Raw genomic sequence first — 24,591 nt, 5'->3', positions numbered from 1 at the left:
ATCTATTCTCCACAGTTGCCAAAACTCATGCCAATTTTTCCTAGACATTTTACCTTTTTGTCTCTCACTCACCTGATGTCTTTTAAGCAATTAGCCATACATCTTTGCACTTTCATTTTTCCCACTGCAGTTTAATCTGGATGTTTCTACAGGAAAAAAATTATTCTCTCCCTCCATAAAATTATCTTTCCAGTGACCACTATCTCTGTAATGTTGTAATGTACTAATTTCATAACGTGGTCCCAAATATACCTGCTACGTGAACCTGATTCCCACTTCCGTTTCACCCCATTCTATTTCATTTTTCCCAGAGGGCATTTTGTTCAGTTTCTTGAATGGCCATCTCACATACTGTTCCTTTTCCATGAACTTTACTAGTTATTCCATGTTAATTTCTAGATAAATGTGTTATGTCAAGTTGAAAGTTACACACTCAAAGACATAATATCCAGGTTATGGCAGTACCCACGTTTTATTTCATCGACTCTGAACTACTTCACTATAAACATTACAATTATGTGAGGATTTATGTAATAATTACATAATTATAAATGTAAAATTACATTTACAGTTGTGTTCATGGTTTATTGGACACAACTGTCTATCCAACATCTTGTGTAAGGTGACTGTGTCTTCACTGTAGAACTCTGTGAAGAGAAGTGAATAAACAATAGATGCTGTGCATAAACAACTGTTTCATTTCTTTTTTTATGTGAACTCTGTGCCCAATGTGGGGCTTGAATTCTGAGCATGATCAAGAGTCGCAGCTCTACCGACTAAGCCAGATAGATGCCCCACTTTTCCTTTCTGATGAGATCAGGAGATTTTGTTACTTTTCCAGACAAAGCAGAGCCTGGACACACTGGAGCCATGGCTCAGGAGAACAAAGGGACTGACACTTGGGAAAGATCCGTTGTTAAGGTAGAGATGTTCACCAGCAACCAACTGGGATTATTAATAAGAACAATGCAGACTTGGAGGTGGAGGACATGGTATAAAATGATACAAGGGTGCGCCCAAGGAGAAGGATTCCTGGGGTGACTGGACCCGAGGGAGGATCTTGGAGAGAGATTGTTGCTATGAATGTGTCTGACTTGTGCTTGTGCAGGATGGAAACCATGGAGCAGCAAATATCAGAGGATAATAAAAATGTTGCCTGTAGTGACTGTGGTTTTGTGGTTATCTACCAGAACAGTGTCCCAAATCCTTTTTCATTGTGAGGTTTGCGTTATTTCATTTGTCAGTCAAATACAGGGAAAGCTATTTCCTAGTACTGGCAGGATCCAGTGCAAGAAAACAAAGCTAATGTGCCTGGGAGCTTTCACCTTAAGGTCTGCCCATGGTGGAATTTCTGGGGCTGATTGTGATGGCCTGGAACTTACTCAAGAGGCAGGTGCTTTAAAAACAAACAAACAAACAAAAAAAAAAAACAGGAGCTGCTGATGGACACACCCGCACTGTGAAGGTAGAAAAGTTTGTATCTGACATCATCAAAGAAATCTTTCAAATCAAGAACTGCCACTGTCTGGTAGACTCCTTTAGAAAGGGCTTAAGAGTAGGCCATAATTAGGTGCTTGATAGTCAAATCTGTGGACCTCATGTTGTGCCCAGTGGAGTAAAAGAGATAATGGTAGAGAAGAGAGATCTACGATTCTGAATACTGTCTGTGATAAGGATTGTTCTGTTGGTCACATTCCTGAAGCCATTCTGCCAGCTTGCAGTGACTGTTAATTGTTTGTGCTTCAGAGTCAGAGGATCCTGCATGGGAATATGATGTACAGACTACATTTATGATGTCCATTGCAGTGGGATATTCTTCACAATACTCACCATTGGTTCGTTAGACAATCATAGTTCTGTAATTTTAAGCAACATCTCTCGACTTAGTGATGTGTTTGTACGTGACAGGAACAGACAACAGCCATATTCAAGTGCCATTTCAAAGATCTATCAAGTCCCTGGACATGTTTATTGTTGTTACTAGTCTAAGTTTTTAATACTCTGCTATTATTCTTATCCTGAGGAAAAGCTCCCACAGGTAGCAGCACTTCTCACTTTCAGGTGAAACTTCCCCCTAGCTCCCACTTTCCAGTGCATGGGATGGGTCCATATATCAGACTCTCCCTTTCTCACAATGGGACTCTAGGAGCATATCCACAGTACCCTTTGCATGCTCTGTTGGAGTCATGTAGGCACACCACCCACCCTAGTGGCTGTGTAAATGCTTTCTAGATGTAGCCACTTGAATCCGGGAGAGCTTGCCAGTAGCCACCCAAGCTGCCTGGGATTTTGGGACTTGAGGGACCATGATAGCCAGTGTTGGCTGCACCTCAGGGAAGACCTGGAGCTGCTATGCCTGCCCACACCTAACACCCCTGGGAGCCCTGAGGACAGGCTTGGTGTTGGGAAAGTTGGACTGTTTCCTGAGAACTTAGCTGAAAGCCAGGCGTTTTGGAAAAAGACGGGGGAGGGCAGTGCCTCTAGGGGGAGTCGGGCTCCTGTGAAGGAGAGAGCGCTGCTGGGATGGAAACCTGCAGCTAAGTGCTGCCAGATAAGCACATCTGATTTTAGTGGATTGCCTCCCCAGCTTTAGCTGCACGTGGGCCCCGGGGCTGGGTGCAAGGTGGCTGGACATCAGTGGGACTGGACTTTCTCTGACTTTGGTTAGAGAAACCACCAGGTAAGAAGAGGAACAGAAAACCTGGTGAGAGCATGAAGCATGACCTAGAGCTGATTTCTATCCCTTAAAGAATCTTCCCCTTTGGTCACCATTAAACACCACCTGTTCCCAGGCCCTTTACTTTGGAAGTAGGTCCTTGGTTCTGTGATGTAGACCTATCCACTTCATGGAAAACCTCCAAGCACCAGACTCGTCCAACTTGCTCACACAGTTCAAATACAAGTGTGTGATTCCCCACACCCCACCTGCCCTGGCATTCCCTGCAAGCAAGATTATCTACTTATATACATGCTCAGGTGCCTTCCTCCAGGCCTCCTTCAGCCTCCTGGTCCCCCTAAAACTCAGCGAAACCAAAAGTTTTTGAGCCCCTTCCCTGTAGCTGCTGAAGCACCACTTCCATCTCGGTTCTGCTTACTCGCTGATTGGTTTCCCACACCCTGGCCCCGTACGGTGGGGGAACCCAGGGTGTGGGCCAGACCGTGAGGAGGGCAAGGCAGTGACAAGCTGGAACCTTCACAGAGTAAGTACTGTCACTGCCCCCTTTCCAGTCCCTTGATTGGATGCCTCCTTTCAGTCTCCAGCTCTCAAAGTGGTTCCATAGACAGGACCTGCAGCTAAGTTGGCACCACGCACACCGAGGCCTAGGCGAACAGGCAGGATGATGCTCCGGTGGCCCAAGCCACCCTGGGAGGCCAGCTTTTACACGGTCAGATGCAGAGCGCCACTGAGGCCACTGCACAGCATGGCGCAGAGAGGCTGCCCAGTCTTCAGGGGGTGAATCTCTGTGGGCAGTTGGGGTATCTGTGGGAAACTCTCCTGGGGTGTTGCAGTGAAACAGGCCAAAGCTGAGGGACAAGAAGGTGGAGTGAGGGTATGTGCTGGGCGGGTCCCAAAGCACTGGGTGCTCAGCCACACTGGGGGTAAGGCCGCTGCCGGTGGATGCATCCCTGCAGAGAAGGGTCCTGTGCAGCCAGTGCGGGCCACTCAGCCTGCCTGGGAGACACCCCAGGTCGAGGTCGGCAGGGAGCCAGCGGAGACTGCACTGTGCCCCCAGCCTCTGGCTGCAGGTGGCTCCACTGCGCTTCCCTTCCGGGGCGGTAGAACCTTCCAGTCCCCGGCCTCCACTGACATGTGGTTTCCCCACCTGGCTCCTACCGGAGGCCAGGGAGCTCAAGGCCACACAGTCTGCACTTGGAACTTCCACATCGTTCCTTTCCCACTTTCACTGAGGGAACAGCGCGGGCTAGGTGCTGGTGGTGGCGTCTGGGTCACACCAGTGGAGTAACGCTTCTTAAAAATCAAACTGATGTTTTGGTCTTCCTGTATTTTCTCATGGGTGTAGTCATTTGGTGCTTTAGATGGAGCTCTTCTTAACACTTTCTCAAGTTAATACGGATTTGATCACTTTGGGGGCATAGGCTATAGCTTTGGAAATATCATTTCTTTTTAATTACTCCATCCTCCTTTTTTTAAGTCCTCTTACCTCCTTTCACCTTCCTTTGAAATCCTAAGTCTGGAGCAACCAGAGGATAAACCCTGAAAGGAAAGTGGTTTCTTTTCAATGAGCATTCTTCTGCAAGTTTGGGGGGAGGCAGAAAGGTCCTGTAGGTGTGCAATCATTGACTGCCATGGACCATCAGGTTTCAGAGGTTACCTGCCACTCAAAGGCCAACTGTGCCCAGTTTCCTCTCACCCTTGCCAACCTCCACCCTTCTGCCTTCAATTATAGTTCATAGCATGGAGAGTGGGCAGGAGAACCAGGCTGATTTTTTAAATATGTGGTGGTGGTCTTTGTGGTCTTCAGGCAGATTTTTAAGAGCTGAAAGAAAAAAAAGTTATGTATTTGTCTTATAAACTAGCATCAATGTTCCTTTCTTTTCCCTCCCCTCTTCCTGTAAAGATAGAAACTTGATACTGTTTGCTGCTAGTTTTTTTAATTTGTATTTTACTATTCTATTAAGTTTTTAAAATTTAAATTCTAATTAGGTAACATATAGCATAATATTAGTTTCAGGTGTACAATATAGTGATTCAACACTTTCATACCTCACCCAGTGCTCATCTGGACAAATGTATTCCTTAATCTCCATCACCTATTTAGCCCACCCCCTTACCCATCTCTTCTCTGGTAACCACCAATTTGTTCTCAATACTTAAGACTCTATTTCCTAGTTTGTCTTTCTTGTTTCCCTTTGCTCACTTGTTTTCTAAAATTCCACATAGTAGTGTAATCATATGCTATTTGTATTTCTCGGACTAGCTTATTTCACTTAGCATTATACTCTCTAGCTCTATCCATGTTACAAACAATGAAGATTTCATTCTTTTATATGTCTGAATAATATTCCACTGTATGTATGTATACCGCATCTTCTTTATCCATTCATCTATTGATAGATACTTGGACTCCTTCCATAATTTGGCCATTGTAAATAATGTTGCAATAAACATCAGGGTGCATGTGTCCTTTTGAAAATTACTGTTTCTGAGTTTTGGGGGTAAACACCCAGCAGTGCAACCCACAGATTATAGGGTAGTTCTATTTTTAACTTTTTGAGAAACCTCCATACCATTTTTCACAGTGGCTGTACCAGTTTGCATTCGTACCAACAGAGGCAAGAGATTTCTTTTCTCTTCACACCCTCACCAGCACTCGTTTTCCCCTGTTTTCCATTTTATTATTTTATTTTCTTTAGAGATTTTGTTTATTTATTCATGAGAGACAGAGAGAGAGAGAGGGAGAGGCAGAGACACAGGCAGAGGGAGAAGCAGGCTCCATGCAGGGAGCCTGACGCGGGACTTGATCCCAGGTCTCCAGGATCAGGCCCTGGGCCAAAGGCAGCGCTAAACCACTGAGCAACCCGGGCTGCCCCTTATTTTTATTATTTTTTAAAGATTTTATTTATTCATGAGAGACACACAGAGAGAGAAAGAGAAAGGCAGAGACACAGGCAGAGGTGAGAAGCAGGCTCCATGCAGGGAGCCCGACGTGGGACTTGATCCCGGGTCTCTAGGATCACACCCTGGGCCGAAGGCAGGCACTGAACCCCTGAGCCACCCACACTGCCCCTAGTTTGCATTTTAGCCATTCTGACAGGTGTGAGTTCCTATCTCATTGTAGTTTTGACTTGTGTTTCCCTGACGATCAGTGATGTTGAGCATCTTTTCAAGTATCTATTGATCATCTGGATGTCATCTTTGGATAAATGTCTATTCATGCTTTCTGCCCATTTTTAAAATTGGATTATGTTGAGCTGTATCAGTTCTTTATATTTTTTGGATACTAACCCTTTATCAGATATGCCATTTGCAAATACCTTCTCCCATTCCTATAGGCTGCCTTTTAGTTTTTTTGATTGTTTCCTTCACTGTGCAGAAGTTTTTTTTAATTTTTATTTTTATATAGTCCCAATAGTTTATTTTTATTTCCCTTGCCTAGGAAAATGTTGCTCTGGCCAACGCCAGAGAAACCATTGTCTCTCTTCTAGGATTTTTATGGTTTCAGGTCTCTGAATCCATTGTGAGTTTATTTTTGTGTATAATTTAAGTAGTCCAGTTTTCCCAATACAGTTTTTTGAAGAGACTTTTTCTCATTGCATATTCTTGCCTCCTTTGTCAGAGGTTAATTGACCATTTAATTTTGGGTTTATTTCTGGGTTTTTTATTCTGTTCTATTGATGTGTCTATTTTTGTGCTAGTATCATACTGTTTTGATTACTAAAATTTTGTGATAGAACTTGAAGTCCAGTATTGTGGTAGCTCCGGGTTTTTTTTTTTTTTTTTTTAATTTTTTTATTTCCCTTCCCCTCCTCTTCCTTATTATTTTCCTGCTTTGGCTAGTCAAGGTCTTTTGTGTTTCCAAACAGACTTTAAGGTTGCTTGTTCTAGTTCTAGGTGAAAAATGCTGTTGGTATTTTGATAGGGATTTTATTAGATGTGTAGATTGCTTTGGGTAGTGTAGACATTTTAACAATTTTTTTTCTTCCAATGTGTGAGTATGGAGTGGCTTTCCATTTCTTTGTGTTTTCTTCAGTTTCTTTCATCAATGTTTTATAATTTTCAGAGTAGAAGAGTTTCATCTCTTTTGTTAACTTTATCCCTATTTTATTATGCCTTTTATTACGGTGAGGTATGTTCCTGCTAAACCTACTTTGCTGAGGGTTATCATAAATGGACGTATAAATGGACGTTGTACTTTGTCAAATGCTTTCTCCATCTATTGAAATAATCATATTTTTTATACTTTCTCTTACTGATGTGACTTATCACATTGATTTGTGAATATTGAGCCACACTTGCATCCTGGGAATAAATTCTGCTTGACTGCAGTGAGTGATTTTTTAAATATATTGTTGGATTTGGTTTGCTGGTATTTTGTTGAGGATTTCTGCATCTATGTCCATCAAGAATATTGGCCTCTCTCTCTCTTTTTTTTTTTTGTGGTGTCTTTATCTGATTTAGGGATCAGGGTATTGCCTGTGAAGCCATCTACTCCTGGAATTTTGTTTGTTGGGACTGTTCTGATTACTAATTCAATTTCATTGCTGGTAATTGGTCATTCAAATTTTCTATTTCAAAGACAAAGACAAAAACAAAAACAAAAACAAATTTTCTATTTCTTCCTACTTCAGTTTTGGTAATTTATGTTTCTGGAAACCTATCCATTTCTTCTAGATTGTCTAATATGTTGGCATATAGTTTTTCATATTCTTTTACAAATATTTATATTTCTGTGGTGTCAGCTGTTATTTCTCCTCTTTCATTTCTGATTTTATGAGTCCTTTCTTCCTTTTTTTGATGAGCTCAACTAGAGGTTTATTGATTTTTGCTGATCCTTTCAAAGAACCAGCTCCTGGTTTTATTATTTTTGTTATTATTTTCTTAGTTTTTATTTCATCTATTTCTGTTTTAATCTTTATTATTTCCTCACTTCTGCTGGTTTTGGGTTTTGTTCGTTCTTTTTCTAGCTCCCTCTAGTGTAAGTTGTTTATTTGGGATTTTCTTGCTTCTGGACGCAGGCCTGTATTGCTTTCCTGTTACAACGGCTTTTGCTGCATCCCAAAGATTTTAGACAGTTTTCTTTTTTAATTTTCATTTGTTTCCATGTAAGTTTTGATCTTTTTATTATTTGACTTATTGTTTAGTAGCATGTTATTTAACCTCCACGTATTTGTGCTTTTTCCAGAATTTTCCTTATGGTGGATTTCTAGCTGAATTGTGACCAAATAATGTTGGTAAAAATGGCACATTTCGCATAAGTTTTCACACTTCACATTCCAGTTTGCAACTCTAGTACAGATGGGTTCATTTCTCGCTTAACTAAATTGCTTCAATTAAATTCTGGATCCAGCGCTGGCCCCACATCCACTCCCCATGGAAGACGAGGTCCCAGACCACCGAGTCTGGCTCGCCTCTTCCAGGAAGCACATAACTACCTCTATGATAAAGCTGGTTTTTTTTGTTTTTTTTTTTTGATAAAGCTGTTTTTTCGCCTCACTTTCAGAAAACGTAAACATGTTAGGTTTCGACACAATCGGCCCAAACGACTATAGCTCTACGTCAGACATCAATTTAGAATACGCAGGCAGCAATCCTCGACATGACATAAACTCAAGGGTTGGAAATTCCGAACCTTGGGGGCGAGTCGGGAGGAAACCAAGCCCCACCCAAGACCCCGCCCAACAGTCGGGGCCTCGCTCCTGAAAGTCCAGCCAGGAGGACCCTTGTGGGCGCGCAGTATTAAAAGCTCTCCGCCTGGGTACCGCCCCACTCGCCTTCCTTTCTCCAGGAGTCCTATCCGTTTCCCTCCCATTACCGGAAGCGCTTCCCCAAAGCCCCGCCCCACCCCAGCCCGGGCTCTACGGCCTAGTGTGGCCAGAGCGCGCGTCCCGGTCGTCGCCGGAAGCGCTTCTCCCAGGCCCCGCCCCAACCCCACCCTCAGTAGGAGAGCGTCCAGGCCAGCCCATTCTTCACAACCCGCCGGGCTATTGCCGGGAGGGACACGCCCCAGCCCGGGTCCGCCAAGTTCTCGCACTCTCCCGAAACCTCTTACCCCGACCCTTTGCCGGAAGCGCTCCCCCCAAGGCCACGCCTCAGTGCCGCCCTTCTACCGGCGCGCACGCGCAGTTTTTACAGCCTCCCCTCCCCCAAGCGGCTAGAGCCGTTAGAAGATCGCCAAGGTTTCGACTGTTTTCGGTGTTTTCTGTTCTCCACGTGAGCGTCTCTGTCCTCAGGCCTGCACCCCTTGTTCTGGGTTCTCCACGCACGTTAGCGTCCCCTCACCTGCGCCTCCCACCGCGGTAAGTCCCGCGTCGCCGAGAGACACGGATCCCTGCGGGCGGCGCTGCGGCCCCGGAGGTCCGGCTGGTTTTGGTTCAGCTGGTTCAGAGGCCATCCCCGCCTGGGGTCTTCCGAGCCTCGGGCCCACGCAGTCCCCGGCGCCCCTGCCCCTCGCGCCGCGTGAGAACAGGGAGAGGGGCGCGTGCGCCTCGCCCCGCAGCCCGGCCCGGCGGCTGCCCCTGGCCCTGGGATCGCGCAGACCCCCAGCCTCCTGAGGTCTCCGCGGGGCAGCCCCGCCTGTGGAGAGAGGACCGATGCCCGGGAAGGGCCCTCTCTTCGGGGCGGGCTCTCAGGAGGGACTTAGGTCCGGGAGGCGGCGGGGAGTCACGGAGCGGGTCCCCTCCCCCAGGCGAGGATTGGGGGGCCTCGTGGAAGCCGTGGCTGCGGAAGGGAGGCCAGGACTCCGTGGGGCCTGAACTCTCGATCCTGGATCGAGAGTTACACGTAGAACCTCCGGATCCTGGAATTTTTTTAAAAGGTTACGAGCTGATAAAGACGAAGTGCCCCCTGCTTCATTTAGGCCGCGCTTTCAAAATTCAGTTAGACGCAATTCTCCCTGAAGTCAGATGTTCTGAGGGAATTTGTGAAAAAAGCTTTCCTTCTGCACCTTAGTGAACCCAGCTGCAGCGTGGAGATGATGGACAAGAGCAGGGTTTCTGAACCCTGAAGTGACTGGCAGTTTTGTATGTGTGTCTGTGTGGCACTTTTCTGCAAGAGGGTAACAGTGGTACTTAGAAGCTAAAGATGGCCCCAGCCCAACAATGATAAAAACTGAGGAAAGAAGCAGGGCAAAGGCTCAGACAATAAATTTACAGAGTAAATCTGAAGTCAGATCTTGTCAGTTCCAGCATTAAACTCTCCACAGGTTTCCCACTGCCATCATAAAAAAATCCATGCTCTTGGATATGTCACCAAAAAGCATAGGCAGCTTGGGATGAAATAGATAAATGGGCTTAATCGAAATTAAACATTTTGTACATCAGAAATTTATTGATGGGGAAAAGCAATTCTCCACAGAATGGGAGAAGATATTTGCCAATCACATATTTTATAAGGAACTAATATCCAGAATATATGAAGACCTACAATTCAGGAATTACTAAAACATACAACTCAATTTTAAAAACGGGCAAAAGGGGGATCCCTGGGTGGCTCAGCGGTTTAGCGCCGCCTGCCTTTGGCCCAGGGCATGATCCTGGAGTCCCAGTATCCAGTCACACATCCGGCTACCGGCATGGGGCCTGCTTCTCCCTCCTCCTGTGTCTCTGCCTCTCTCTCTCTCTCTCTCTCTCTCTGTGTCTCTCATGAATAAATAAATAAATCTTTTAAAAAAATATAATAAAAATGGGAACATCCCATCTTTAAAAAACTAAAAATAAAAAAATAAAAACGGGCAAAAGACTTGATTAGACAGTTCTTCAAAGACGAGGCATACAGTAAGCCAATGAAAAAATGCTCGATATCAGTTATCATTTTGGAAAGCAAATATAAACCACATTGAGATACCCTTGATACTCTTCACACTCTTAGCAATGTCTATTATCAAAACAAAACCAAAATAAGTGTTGGAGAAGATCTGAAGGAGTCGAATCCTTCGGGAATGTAATGGTGTAGCCCCTATGAAAAAGAGTGTAGTGATTTCCAAAACATTAAAGATAGAATTACCCATTGCCCATTGATCCACCAATTCCACTTCTTTTTTTTTTTTTTTTTTTTTAAGATTTTATTTATTCATGAGAGACACAGAGAGAGAGGCAGAGACATAGGCAGAGGGAGAAGCAGGCTTCATGCACGGAGCCTGATGGGGAACTCTACCCCAGGACTCCAGGATCACGCCCTGTGCCTAAGGCAGGGGCTAAACCACTGAGCCACCCAGGGATCCCCCACCAATATCACTTCTGGGTATGTACCAATGAAATAGAAAGCAGGGACCCCAAGAGGTATTTTTACACTTGTGTTCATTACAGCATTCATAATAGCCAAAATGATAAATACAACCCAAATGTGCATCAGTGGATGAATGGGTAAATGAAGGTGGTGTATACATCCAACAGAGAGCATTGCTCAGCCTTAAAAATTTAGGAAGGTAATTCTGAAATAGTCTACAACATGGATAAACTTTGGAAATATGCTAATTGCATAAAAAGCCAGATACAGAAGGCCAAATGTGTTTATCCACTTATATAAATTACCTTAAGTAGCCAAATTCATAGATATAGAAAAGTAGAGTGGTGGTTGCCAGTGGCTGGGGACAAGGAGGTATGGGCAGTTATTGTTCGATGGCTATAGAGTTTTGGGAAGATAAAATTTCCAGGGATAGGGGCGCCTGGGTGGCTCAATCAGTTAAGCGTCAGCCTTTAACTCAGGTCTTGATGCCAGGGTCCTGGGATCAAGCCCCACACGGGGCTCTCTGCTCAGCAGGGAGTCTGCTTCTCCTTTTCTTTCTGCTCCCCTTACCCACCACCTTGTCCTTGTGTGTGCACGTGCTCTTGCTCACTCTCTCTATCAAATAAAATCTTTTAAAAAATAAAAAAGTTCCTGAGATAGAGGTGGTGATGGTTGCATAAGAGTGTGAATGTCCTTAATACCACTGAACTATATAGTAAGTAAAATGTGTTAAAATGGTAAATTTTAAGAAATGTATATTTTACCCCTTTACCTCCCACTTCCCCATCCCTGCATATCCAGGCTCTTTACTGAGGCTGCTGAGCTCTGTGTCATCAGGACTCCTGCCAGCCTCATATTGAGAGCTTACCCTCTTAGAGCTACCTGTGCCTTAGTCACATTTGCCTTTCCTCTGTTACCAAACACCAAAACCTTTTCTGTCTCAGGTCTTTGTCCTTGTACTGGGCTGAACTTTTCGTTCCTTGGGCATCATGACTGGCTCTTTACCCTTCAGTCTACATGGACATGAGTGCCTTGGTCTTGAGTGGGTGGATCCAAGAGTTGCACTGCAGCTTCCACTCCACAAGTGACTTCTGTAGGGTCTCTTGAGGGCAAGACTCATTATCCAACTGATAGTGGAATTATAGGAAAAATAGAGAAGATTTGGGGGTTACTTTTGGTATTTTAGGGGAACTGTCACTAGGTTGGAAGCCAAGGTTTTACATGCATTTGGGGGTATGTAAATGATAATTTGGGGTGCTTCCATAGAAGGTGCTAGATCTTGTTGGAATATGTATGTCATTAGAGACATTATTTTATTTGGTAGATTATGGAAGTGCCAGCATTTGGAATGAGGTCATTGTAAATGAAAATATGGCATCAGGGGTTAGTGGGTCCTTGGACATCTTTATGTGTATTATTCCATCATAAATACTGGAGTTGTTGGGGTCTGGAATGTGCTGTGGGACTCCATAGCTGAATAGAGGGATCCTGATGGAGTGTTCAGGGAATACATTGGAGATCATGGGAGGTTTGTAAGAGTGTCTGAGTCCAGGAGGGAAAAAGGTGCCCAGGAGGCAGGTGGCAGGTAGGGCTTTCCGAAGGTGTATCACTGGGCACAGCTGGGGAGAGGCTGTGAATATAAAGGCATATTATCCCAGGAATCAGAGCATAGACACCACTACAGTGATCTGCCGCTCAAAGGCTTATCCTTGGGATTGTGCTTGAGGAAAAGATGCAGCTACTACTTCTTTTCTGCCAAGCCAGTGCTGGCTTCTCCATATTGGCCTCTCCCTGCCCTTCCCAACATGTGTGCACACGTGTACACAGACATGCAGAATCACAAGGTAGCTGGAGAGCAGAGGGACAGATGTTTTAAACTAAATATGGGGCAGGTTTCTCCAAGAAGGAAGAGGTCACTGCATCCTGGGAAGCATTTGGAAAGGATGGCAAACACTAAGGGTGGGGTGTTGGAGAAATACAGTAAAGACAATATTTCTGGCTACCCAGAGAAACCTCTCCACCAAAGTTGAAGACAAAACAGTTTTATTATTGAGTGAGTATTAAGCCAGAATATGATGCACATCACAGGGAATTGCCAACAAGATTTCAAAGGCAGAAAGAAATGTTTGTTTCCTTCCTTCCTTCCTTCCTTCCTTCCTTCCTTCCTTCCTTCCTTCCTTCCTTCCTTCCTTCCTTCCTTCTTTTCTTTCTTTTTTAAAGATTTTATTTATTTATTCATGAGAGAGAGGCAGAGACACAGGCAGAGGGAGAAGCAGGCTCCATGCAGGGAGCCCGACATAGGACTCGATCCTGGGTCTCCGGGATCACGCCTTGGGCTGACGGTGGCGCTAAACCACTGAGCCACCTGGGCTGCCCTGGATCAATGAGATCTTTTTTTTTTTTTTTTTTTTTTTAAGGTTTTATTTATTTCATCCTTTCTTTATTGCCAACCAGGTACATGTTATACCCATGTCTGCAAACTAAACAACTAGTCTCAAGAGGATTGATGGCATAGTTCATCCTGTATCATTGTGGTAATTGTGTGGTGATTTTGTGTTAGCAAATGGTCTTGATTCAAGGTAAAAGTAAAAATTCTCTTGGCTCTGTGACAGCGTTTTTATACCTTGGCACCAGATACCTGATTGAATTTGTCTTTTTACTTGTAATGGCAGATGGGCACAGTCTTCCTTGATATTTATGTTTCAAAGATAATAGCTCCTGGATCCTAAGAAAAACATTCTTGGGCTGTAAAAGTGGCCAGAGGCTTATGGAGGAGAGAAAGAATTTATAATTGAAAATGTTCTTGTTTTTAGTAAATGCTCTATGAAAACAGGGGAAGAAAGCCTCTTAACTATTTTTTTTTTTTTGTCAGAATTTTATCATTATAATTATTTATTTGCCCTTACATGAGTTAAAGCTCCAGGATTGGAATGGAGGCACGGGAACTGGAGAAAGAAGTTCTCCTCCCTGGGTGATTCGGTGCTCTGAAGTTTATAAAGACTGGCTGATGAAATGCCATTCTATTTAGAAAAAACGTTATTTTCCCCAAAGGCACACGCTCGCCCTATCTACACGATTTCCCCTTCATCCTTCATCTTTTCTGGAATGGCAAAGTGGGTGCTTCCACAGGTGGGTGACCTAAGGGGAAAAGTTGGTCAGTCGGCGCCACTACTGTATCCCTCCTGCCAGTCTTTCAGCTTCTCCTGTACTGTGCTATTCACAGACACTTCCTACTCTACTCTCAGTTTGTACAGTCTTAGACCAAATAATTCAGGATCTGGGGCCATGAATATTTCAGCCAAAATGTCATTGCAAAGTCAGAAATCTTAGATACCAAAAAAAAAGAAAGAAAGAAAGAAAGAAAGAAAGAAAGAAAGAAAGAAAGAAAGAAAGAAAGAAATCTTAGATACCAGGATTGTCTCTCCATCAGTGAGTCTCAGCAGCCCAGAGACCTCTCCTCCCAGCCTTCAGGTGCCTTTACTGCTGAAGTGGGTGTGCTCAGCCCAAGGTAGCTATGGCAACAGTTCAACTCCATGGGTTTTTTACATGTGCCCTTCTTACCTGCTGGGAATGAGGAGAGTGGTCTCAGTGAAGGACCTGTGGCTCTGTCCTTCTCTGCTGTCCCTGGTCAGCTTCCCCTTCACTTGTGAGAAGACTGTGTTAAGGATAACCAGGACCTTTGCATACATCAGCCCAGAGCATGAAGGTTATGCTTGAAACCTTCAAACATTCATGCAGTACATGTGGGGTCTGGACTAAATGCAGGTTTTTTCCTCTTCTAGGGTTATAAATGGTAAACCCCAGTATCCTGAATATACTCTCCTCCTCATCTAGGTTATTTTAAAAGATGGTGACAGACAAATCTTTCACTTACTAACAGCCACACAATTTAAGTGCCCCCCAGACAAAGGACTGATGTAACCATTCCCTAGATTTCCTTGCTTTCGCCTCCACATCATCTCATCCAGCCCTGCCTACTTTGTTCTGTCTTCCATCACAGCTGGAGGAAAACATAAACCCAGGTTGACTGGCCTTTTTTTTTTTTTTTTTTTTTTTTTTTTAAGATTTTATTTATTCATGAAAGAAAGAGAGAGGCAGAGACACAGGCAGAGGGAGAAGCAGGCTCCGGGCAGGGAGCCTGATGCGGAACTTGATCCCGGGACTCCAGGATCACGCCCTGGGCCAAAGGCAGGCACTAAACCGCTGAGCCACCCAGGGATCCAGGTTGACTGGTCTTAACTCAATTTCTGGACTACCTCGTCTGGAATTTCCGTATTTGCCTACCATACCTTTTCCTCTAGAGCCCCTGAGAAAGGCAGCTCCTTCTTTCCCATCTTCATTTTCAGTCCAAGACCATCTGTCTGAGCACCTGGGAATGATGGGAAAGAGATCTTCCTGACTGGGCCCTCTGCCTGCCTCAATGTCTAGATCTTCTTCACTATGAATAAGGAATGGACTATCCCTGCACCCAGCTGTTCCCCCACCCTGAGAGTGTGCACTACCTCCCACACCCTTCAGGTCCCAGGGTGAAATTTGCATCCTGACCACATGCGCTCCATTTTTACCTCTAGAGAATTATTTTTGTTATCATACACAGACTGTGGTATAGCCTAACCTTAACAAAGCCCTTTATTCACTACATTCTCTCATGTTTACAACAAAAAATTTCTTTTATGGATGTCTTCTCCTTTAATAAGAGCCTTTTTTTTTTTTTTGCTCACAGTCAGAGCAAAATATGCAAACATCGTCATTGTATTCTCTCCTCAGTGTTGCCTGCAGTGTATACTTGACCCTTATCCAATCAGGCTTTCCCATCTACTGTTCCACTCTCCTTGTCAGGGGCAGTGATGTCCTGTTCTCTAGAAATATTGGTTAATTCACTGTCCTCAACTGTCTGATGAGCAACATGTTGAATAGTGTGATTACTCCTTCTTCCTTAAAAGATCATTTTTTCATGGCTTTAGGACATCCCACTATTGACAAATCTGTCATCTGTATGCCTGTTTCAATTTTCTTCTCTCTACCTTGTTCACTTCTCAGTTTGCTCTGCTGATTTTTTTCTCAGCTCCTTGCTCTCTGATTGGAGGAAAGCTAGTTTTGGGCCTCTTCTCCATCTATACCTGTTGACTTTCCATGGTACCACATCTCAGGGCTTTGAACACCCTGAGGTCTCCTAGGTCCACACTCCATTTCAGACCTCCACCCTGAATGCCAGATTGTGTTTTCCAGGTGTCTCCTTGTCGCCTGTGCTCGCACATCTAACAGGCATCTCCACCTTACAGTGTCCAAACATGACCTCCTGAACTCCCACAATTTTGTTCCTTGCAGTCCTCCACCTCCCAGTTAAGAGCAATGCCATCTTCCTGGGGTGATATCTTGGCATATTTTCGAAGTACACAGCATGTTTTCAAAATATTACAGCAAAATACATTGTGTGTGTGTTTTCACTTAAGATAGGTAAAAAAAAAATTAGATACTAACTTAAGATGGGTGAGAGACTACATGGCTTCCAAAATTCACTTGGGAAAGGGGAGAACAGTTTCTGAAGACCATGGCCACCCATTCCTGATCTACTTCTGTGACCTGATCCCCTGCTTGTCTCCTCCCTTACTGGGATTAAGGCCCAAGTTGTTTTTGCTGTTGCTGGGACCAGGGTCAGCACTGCCTCAGGGCTTTTCCAAGGGTGGTCCCTCTGCCTAGAATTCTCTGACTCTTCAAATGCATGTGGTGAACTTCCTTCCCCAGGTCTTTGTTGTAATATCACCTCCTAATGGGGACAGGTTTCTGTTTCATCCTTGAACTTGTTTCAGGTATTCTCCATTAGGAAACTCTCTGTCAACAGACTTTTACTGTTGTATGCGTTACTTTAACAATGGTGCTGTGGGTTCCATCCTAAATAAAGCCTGACCCTTTGGTTCTGGTGCAAGCTCTGCCATTTATTACCTGTTCGACCAGAGGCACATCCTTAGAGTGTGTGTGACAGAGTTGGGTCAAATGTAAGATGGGAACAAATACTAATTTAATTGGATGCTATGTCTTTATACAAGTTAGCACTTGTAAAGCTTTAGAGTAACGCTTACCATATGGGGAGTGTTCAAAACTTCTGATCTGTTCTGATATCATCAGTTTCCCATTTTTCCAATTTTCACCTTTCGTTGATGCTACTGTGCACTTCGTCATCCTGAAGACACTATTCATGCTCTAGCTCATGTAGACGTTAGCTGTCATTTAATGTGTACAACATACTATATAGAACTCATATATAGTTTATCACTGGTCAACATCTTTTCATTGTGTATATTTTTTTCCTTTCCTTCAAATAATAATCTCATCTCTATATTTGAATGTATTGTGGAGATAATATAAATCTTCTATTCTTCCTGGGCCCACTATTGTCTCTTAGAGGCCCATTTAGTAATTTGGTGACTAGAAAATCATTCTCTTGACCGGTGATACTAACTTCCAATGCTAGTGTGATGTCGGTTTGTTGACCTATCTTCCATGAATATATCAGTGGAAGGTTAACAAACATCCTTAAATCTCAGGCATCTTTAATTTTTCTTTGTCCTAATGTAGAAGATCATGTTGTTTTTTCTTCTGTACCATTATTTTTTTCTGATGTATTTTAATTTCACGAAATTCTACTTGTATTCTCTTAAAAGTAGAAAAATACATTTTCTTAGATATTCTTTGCTTGTCAGTACATTATTTACAAAAGTATATTCATCTTCTGAGTATCAACTTCCTTTTCTCTTATTTCACGTTTTGTTTCTTGGCTTTTTAAAAAATCTTTTTGCTTACTCATATATTGCATTGAGGTTCCAAGCTTTGCATTCTTTCTGTGAGTTTTATAACTCTGGAAGAGCATCATTTGAGGTGATAATTGTAAATGAAAATATCCTCATGGTATACCAGAGAAAGTCCTTGTGTCTAGAATCTGGAATAGCACTAATATTTCTTCCAGAGACTCATGTGGTGACCTCAGGCAAACTGCTTAACTTCTGTTGTTCTCCTTCCCTTTTTTTGGGATTACTTCTGACCAATATTGTTTACTATTGAACTGTTTATGGTACTCAAAGCCCAAACTGACTAGTTCATCTGTCAGGGCTGAAAATAGCCCATCTCTACAAGGTTGCCATGGCATTCCACTCTGGTTTTGTACTTAAAACACTACCTAAAGTGACCATGAAAAGTACCTTTCTTTTCCATTCAGTCATCATATTATACCCTCTACTTCACTTCTCCATTTCATTAGGTATATATAGAGTTCATTATTTCCCTTTTGTTTTAATCATTTTATTAAATTTAGGAATATTGACATATATTAGTTTCTGGTGTACAAAATAATGATTCAGTATTTGTATAAATTGTGAAACAATCACCACAGTAAATCTAGTTAACATCCGTTAACAAACATTGTTACAAGAATTTTTTTTCTTGGGACTCCTGGGTGGCTCAGCGGTTGAGCGTCTGCCTTTGGCTCAGGACATGATCCCGCAGTCCCTGGGATCAAGTCCCATATCGGGCTCCCTGCATGGAGCCTGCTCTCCGCTCTGCCTATATCTCTGCCTATCTCTTGGGGTCTCTCATGAATAAATAAATAAAATCTTAAAAAAAGAAAAAAAGAATTCTTTTTCTTGGATGAGAACTTTTAAGATCTATTTTCAGCAATTTTCACGTATGCAGTATTGTATGTATATAATTTATCTTGCACAATATTGTAAAATCTCAATAGTTTAGCAGATGGAAATTCTCTGATGGAAAAGTCTAACAAATCCAAATATGGGATGTATGACTTGAAATGCTCTTTTGTAGATGTATCTGAGCACTCATTTCTAACTGACCCTTCGATCTCTTTCCTTCTCTCATTTTTGTGAAATAAGTACTTTCCTGCTGGCCTCTTGGTGAAATGTGCTTTCATTTCAGCAACTGTTTATATTAGGGATGTGGCCATAGATTTATCTGAGGAGGAGTGGGAGTGCTTGGACTTTGCTCAGAGGGTCTTGTACAGGGATGTGATATTGGAGAGGTAGAGGAACCTGGTCTCCCTGGGTGAAGATTAGTTTCCCTACAGAGGTTGGGAACTGCCTGAGTTATCTTTGTGTTTCTGTTGAGAGTTTCTTGGGAGCCCCTGCCCTGCTTGATTGAGATTAAAGTCCTGTTGATTCAGAAATAAAATGCTGCATCATCTGAATTTCAACCGCATCTGAATTTCAACCCCCACCCTTTTATCAGATGATATGCTCACTACTTGCAGGTTAGTGGTGGTGCTAGAGGTTGAGGAGGAACAAGACCTCATGTCAAAACTTTAAAATATCAGATTGCCTGGTTTTACTCCTGTAATTTTGATTCAGTAGCTCTGGGAAGAGAGCTGGATATCTGTATGTGTCAAACATTTTTAAGCATTTGGAAGAAAAGTGTCAGTGAACAAATTTGTGAAGTGCTATTCTAGACCCATCTGTAATGAATGTCCTTGGTCTCAGCTGACAAAGGGCTGGGAATACCCAAGGACATCATCTACCGGTTTCCATGTCAACAGGAATCTCTTTCTGAGCTGAATATGAACTCCATTGTGGAGCACGGGAGAGCTCTGGAACCTCAAGAGTGGGGTGAAACTAGCAGCAAAACCCAGGTGCGTGGGAAGGCGTCAAAGATGTGAACACCAGTAAGGGTCAGGTGGCAGAGAGGAAGTGACTTCCTGAAATGCCATTTGGGATATTCTCCCCAGATGGGATAGGTGGTTGGAAAAGAAGAGTTGATTTTTCATGGACTCTCAAAGGAACCCGTTCTATCCCTCCCTTACTCTCTTCTTTGTATGTATGTTTCCTGCACTCCTCAGTGGTACTGCAGCTCTTGTCCACAACAAGGGCAAAGTCTTCATCCTGACCAGATATGCTGGTCTCTGCCCCCTGGGGCCCTTTACTGGTTCAGCCTTGGGGAGCACATGGAGTGCTCTTTGTGAGGGCCATTCTTCCTCCTTTGGCCTCTCCTTCTCTGGTCAGTCACATATATCTGATCTGATGCCACCCCTCACCCTGACTGTGGGCCTTCTCCAGCTTGCATTCAGTTTCATGTGCTGAGTGACCTATCATGATAGAAACGTTGGCTGCTCTTTTGCGTCTAGGGCTCGAGGCAGGTGCATGGCTTTCTCAAGCCCTCTGCCTGTGCTGTGCCTCCACTATATCCTCATGTCCACTTTCACCCCTCAGCGGCATGTGTACTAGGAATAGAGTCGTTCTTCTGAGATTGCTACTCAGCAGTGCTGTATAGACAATGGGTGGGGAAAACCTTTGTTTGATTCCCAGTCCTTCAAGGGGAGTATATCTCAGGCTTCAGGCCCTCAGCCTGAAGACTACAGGCAGACCCCAGGTCCTGTTTGAATATCCCACAGAGTTGAACCCCTTTATTTTAGTTTACTGTTTTTTCTTTGTCTCCCTTTTGCAGTTCCTCTTTAGTCTGTGAGTGTGGGAAAGTCTTGGCTCTTCTGATTTCCTGGTTTCATAAGTTTGGATGGTTTGGCCTCTGAAATTTTCTTGGTTCTGAACTACAGTTCCTCAGTGTCTGAAAATTTATTCTCATATTTTCTGCTGTGATAACCCAGCCTTTAGGTGCTGGACAGCTTGTGGTGAAGTGTCTCCCATGAGGAGTTTTACTGGATCAAAGAGCATTCTGGATGGAGAATACTTCTATTTAGATGTCACAGCATCATCCTGCTAAGTAGAGACATGGTCCCTGAAGTACCTGAGTAGAGCGGTCAGCATATTCCAGATGTTGCTACTGATTATAGTCTGAGAGCCTGGCTTATGGCTCCAGTTCTGGTTTTTGGAGTGTCACAGAAGTGTCTCTCAAAGGCATTGTGGCAATGTTGATGGAGTACATTAAGCATTATTCTCCTTGATTTGGTGTGAACAAGTACAGGAATTTATTCTAGGTAGAAAATTCCCTGCCTTCATAACCCCATCTATGCTGACCAACTATTATTCATGCAACAGTGTTCATTCTGTGTGTGTGTTGCTGCTCTTTCTTCAACAAATAAGATGTTGATTTACTATGTTGAGGAATTATGAGTTCATGTTGTGTACCTTTTTTTTTTTTAAATTTTTTATTTATTTATGATAGTCACAGAGAGAGAGAGAGGCAGAGACACAGGCAGAGGGAGAAGCAGGCTCCATGCACCGGGAGCCCGATGTGGGATTCGATCCCGGGTCTCCAGGATCGCGCCCTGGGCCAAAGGCAGGCACCAAACCGCTGCGCCACCCAGGGATCCCATGTTGTGTACCTTATTGAACTCTACCCCATTTCTGTAGTTGAAAATGCTATTACTTTGATCTGCAGGTTTCCATGTATTACAAATGAACCTATTATGTATTTAATCATTGATTATGTACTTTTGATGATATTCATCAGAGTTCTTTGTTTTATACCTGTAATTTGTGGTACTGTTTGATCAGGGAATGAATGTTGTTTCATATATTTCACAAGACTTCCTTCTTGAGTGTTAAGGGTTATAGCAGAGCAGGTGTTTTCCCAAAACCTATATAATCTCTAGAATTTTGGGAAAATATAATCATATTTATCCTTCCTTCATCTGTTTTGCTTGAGTTAATACCTGCTTATTAACAAATACCTTTCCCATTTGGATGAAATTGGATTTTTAAAATTGGGAATATTGGATATTGCAAACAGGTACGACCTGGCTGTGGCAAAACCAAAGGCAAGTCTGGGTAACAAAAAGAGGAAAAAGGAGTCGAGAAGGCTGTTGTAAAAGTTATTTGGAGTAAACTGGAAGTTGGAAGTATGGTGGTTTTTCATTTTCTGAGCTGTTGCATGTGAAGCATAAAGGAAGTATCTCTTTCTCTGGCTGGAGTAGTATCCATATACAAGGTAAGATCTATGTAAGGTCAAGTTTTCCTCTTCCTGTTGGGTCTACAGTTGACTAGGAATAGTAGAGCATGAGAGCTCTACTTGTGGAAACCTTCAGAGTTCATTTTAGTGAGATTTCCTGTTACTACTGTCCATGTTACCATTTGACCGACATCTCAACATTTTCCCTATCCTTAACTCCTGGCAACAAACACTCTTTTTATTTTTATGACTTTAACTTTTTTAATATATTTCACATATAAATATATGTAGAGAGATATATATGTATATATATTCATTTATTTATGTGTGTATATATGTTTCATACAGTGTGTGTATATATATATGTGTGTATTCTGCATATGGCTTATTTCATGTAATAAAATGTCCTTCAAGTTTTAGGGGCCGAGTGCAGGCTCTCCCAAATTGGGCTATTTTTGCATGAAGATTATTTTGAGCTAAAAAGCAATCAAAACCCAGCAGATTCAAGAGAGCCTTTATTTTTTTTTTCTTTTTAAAGATTTTTAAAATTTATTTATTCATGAGACACACACAGAGAGAGGCAGAGACACAGGCAGAGGGAGAAACAGGCTCCATGCAGGAAGCCTGATGTGGGACTCGATTCCAGGACTCCAGGATCATGCCCTGAGCCAAAGACACACTCAACCGCTGAGCCACCCAGGTGTCCTAAGAAGAGCCTTTAAATAAATAATAAATAGCAAAACTGCCCCAGGAAGAGTTGTCACCATAGATAATTACATTAGGGTATAATCTAGGTATTGTGGACAGGGAAGAACCCAAGCCCTGTTTGATCAAAGTCCTCTATGTCCCGTTGTTCTGAGTGGCTGGCAAACATTTATTTACCAAACGTGAATCCTTTTTTTTTTTTAAGGTTTTATTTATTTATTCATGAGAGAGACAGACAGAGAGAGGCAGAGACACAGGCAGAGGGAGAAGCAGGCTCCATGCAGGGAGCCTGACATGGGACTCGATCCCAGGTCTCCAGGATCACACTCTGGGCGGAAGGTGGCACTAAACCGCTGAGCCACCCGGGCTGCCCACGTGTATTCTTTTTCATCTTCCCGTGAATTGCATTTCTTCCTTTGAAGTCCCAGACCTTTACCTTTTTCTTTTTAGTTCCGAATGACATATTTGCATCATTTTGCCTGTCATTGGAATTTTCATGTCCGTGAAAATTTCCCATACATATGTCCTTCTTTTTATTTTCTCCTGTTAATCTGTCTATGTCAATTTGATTCTTAGACAAGCTAGAAGAACCTTGAAAGGGACAGGGATTTTTGTTGCCAAATAAAGTTCATCCTGCTGCTGCAAATGGAAGAATTTCCTTAGATAGGTTGATATCTTCAAAAAAACTTTCTATCTGTATTTCTTTCTATCTGTATGTAACATTTTAAAAAATGCATTTGAGTGGAAGCAGAATAATTGACTCCAAAATACATTATTGTGCATATGGATTGGTTTGACCAGAAGGCAGTTAGGACATAGCAGGATCAGAAAAAATTTCCCTCTTATCTATCTATCTATCTATCTATCTATCTATCTATCTATCTATCTATTATTTAGTTAGTTAGTTAGTTAGTTAGTTAAAGATTTTATTTATTTATTCATGAGAGACACACACAGAGAGAGGCAGAGACACAGGCAGAGGGAGAAGCAGCCTCTACGCAGGGAGCCCGACCTGGGACTCGATCCCAGGTCTCCAGGATCAGGCCCTGGACCGAAGGCGGCACTAAACCGCCGAGCCACCCGGGCTGCCCTCCCTTAATTATTTAAAAGAAATTAGATGGGGAACTGTAAAGGTTAAGATGAAGTCACTCATGTGAAGTAACCAGTCATGTCAATTAGTGATGTAAGTAGTGGAGGACATTGTAGCTAAGACCTGATATCATTCATACCAATACAGATTGGCAGTACTTGGGACTGATAGTCCTGGCAATATTGAGCGCTGTTAACCACTGGAATGAGAAGAGGCCTGCAAAGATCCAAGACTGATGAAATCCTTCAGTAAGGAAGGAAGTTATGTAGCAAACTGCAAACAGTTTTGAAGCAAACCCTTCCATGTCTGATTGCATTTGAGAGGCAACCTCCACCAAAGGTTCTGCCTGATTGATCTCTGAATGCAATAGAGATCTTCCACTGCTAGAAGACCATAAGCACTATGTGCCAAGGGCTGACCCAAAACGGACCTGAGTCCCCATCTCATATGCATGCTCAAGAGACTGACTTCACCTTTGGTTTGTTAACTTCTTACCCCTTATTGTATCATGTTTCTTGTGTGAAGTGTATAAAGCCAAGTTCAGTGCTTAGTGAAATGTTACTGAGTTTGGAATTCTCAACCTGCTTTACAATTACGTTAATCTTGCTTGCTAGTTGAATAAAACGGATGTAGAAAGACACAATTCATGTATGTGTCTTTATAGTGTTCTTGAAACAGGAATCTGTATAGGAACAAGAGCTGATACCAGAGATAACTTTTTTCTTTTTTTTTTTAATTTTTTATTTATTTATGATAGTCATAGAGAGAGAGAGAGGGGCAGAGACACAGGCAGAGGGAGAAGCAGGCTCCATGCACCGGGAGCCCAACGTGGGATTCGATCCCGGGTCTCCAGGATCGCGCCCTGGGCCAAAGGCAGGCGCCAAACCGCTGCGCCACCCAGGGATCCCCAGAGATAACTTTTTTAAAAAAGATTTTTTATTTCTTCATGAGAGACACACAGAGAGTGCCAGAGACATAGGCAGAGAGAAGGCAGAGACCCCCCTGTGGGGAGCTTGATGTGGGACTTGATCCCAGGACCCCTGGA

At 43.1% G+C, this 24,591-nt stretch overlaps 1 protein-coding gene across 1 annotated transcript in view; it reads left to right on the top strand.

Moving 5' to 3' along the window:
- Nucleotides 1-8,194: 8,194 nt before the first annotated feature.
- Nucleotides 8,195-24,591, top strand: part of LOC140607990 (uncharacterized) — a 202,933-nt gene continuing 186,536 nt past the window's right edge. The window contains exons 1-2 of the mRNA XM_072782719.1: nucleotides 8,195-8,296; nucleotides 8,387-8,979. Coding sequence (XP_072638820.1) covers nucleotides 8,195-8,296; nucleotides 8,387-8,979 — 695 coding nt within the window. The remainder of the gene's footprint in view (nucleotides 8,297-8,386; nucleotides 8,980-24,591) is intronic.

Source organism: Canis lupus, chromosome 1 (assembly GCF_048164855.1).
Source record: "Canis lupus baileyi chromosome 1, mCanLup2.hap1, whole genome shotgun sequence".
Taxonomy (NCBI): Eukaryota; Metazoa; Chordata; class Mammalia; order Carnivora; family Canidae; genus Canis; species Canis lupus.
Note: the sequence above shows the minus strand (reverse complement) of the source record. Positions and strands in the feature narration are given on the sequence as shown.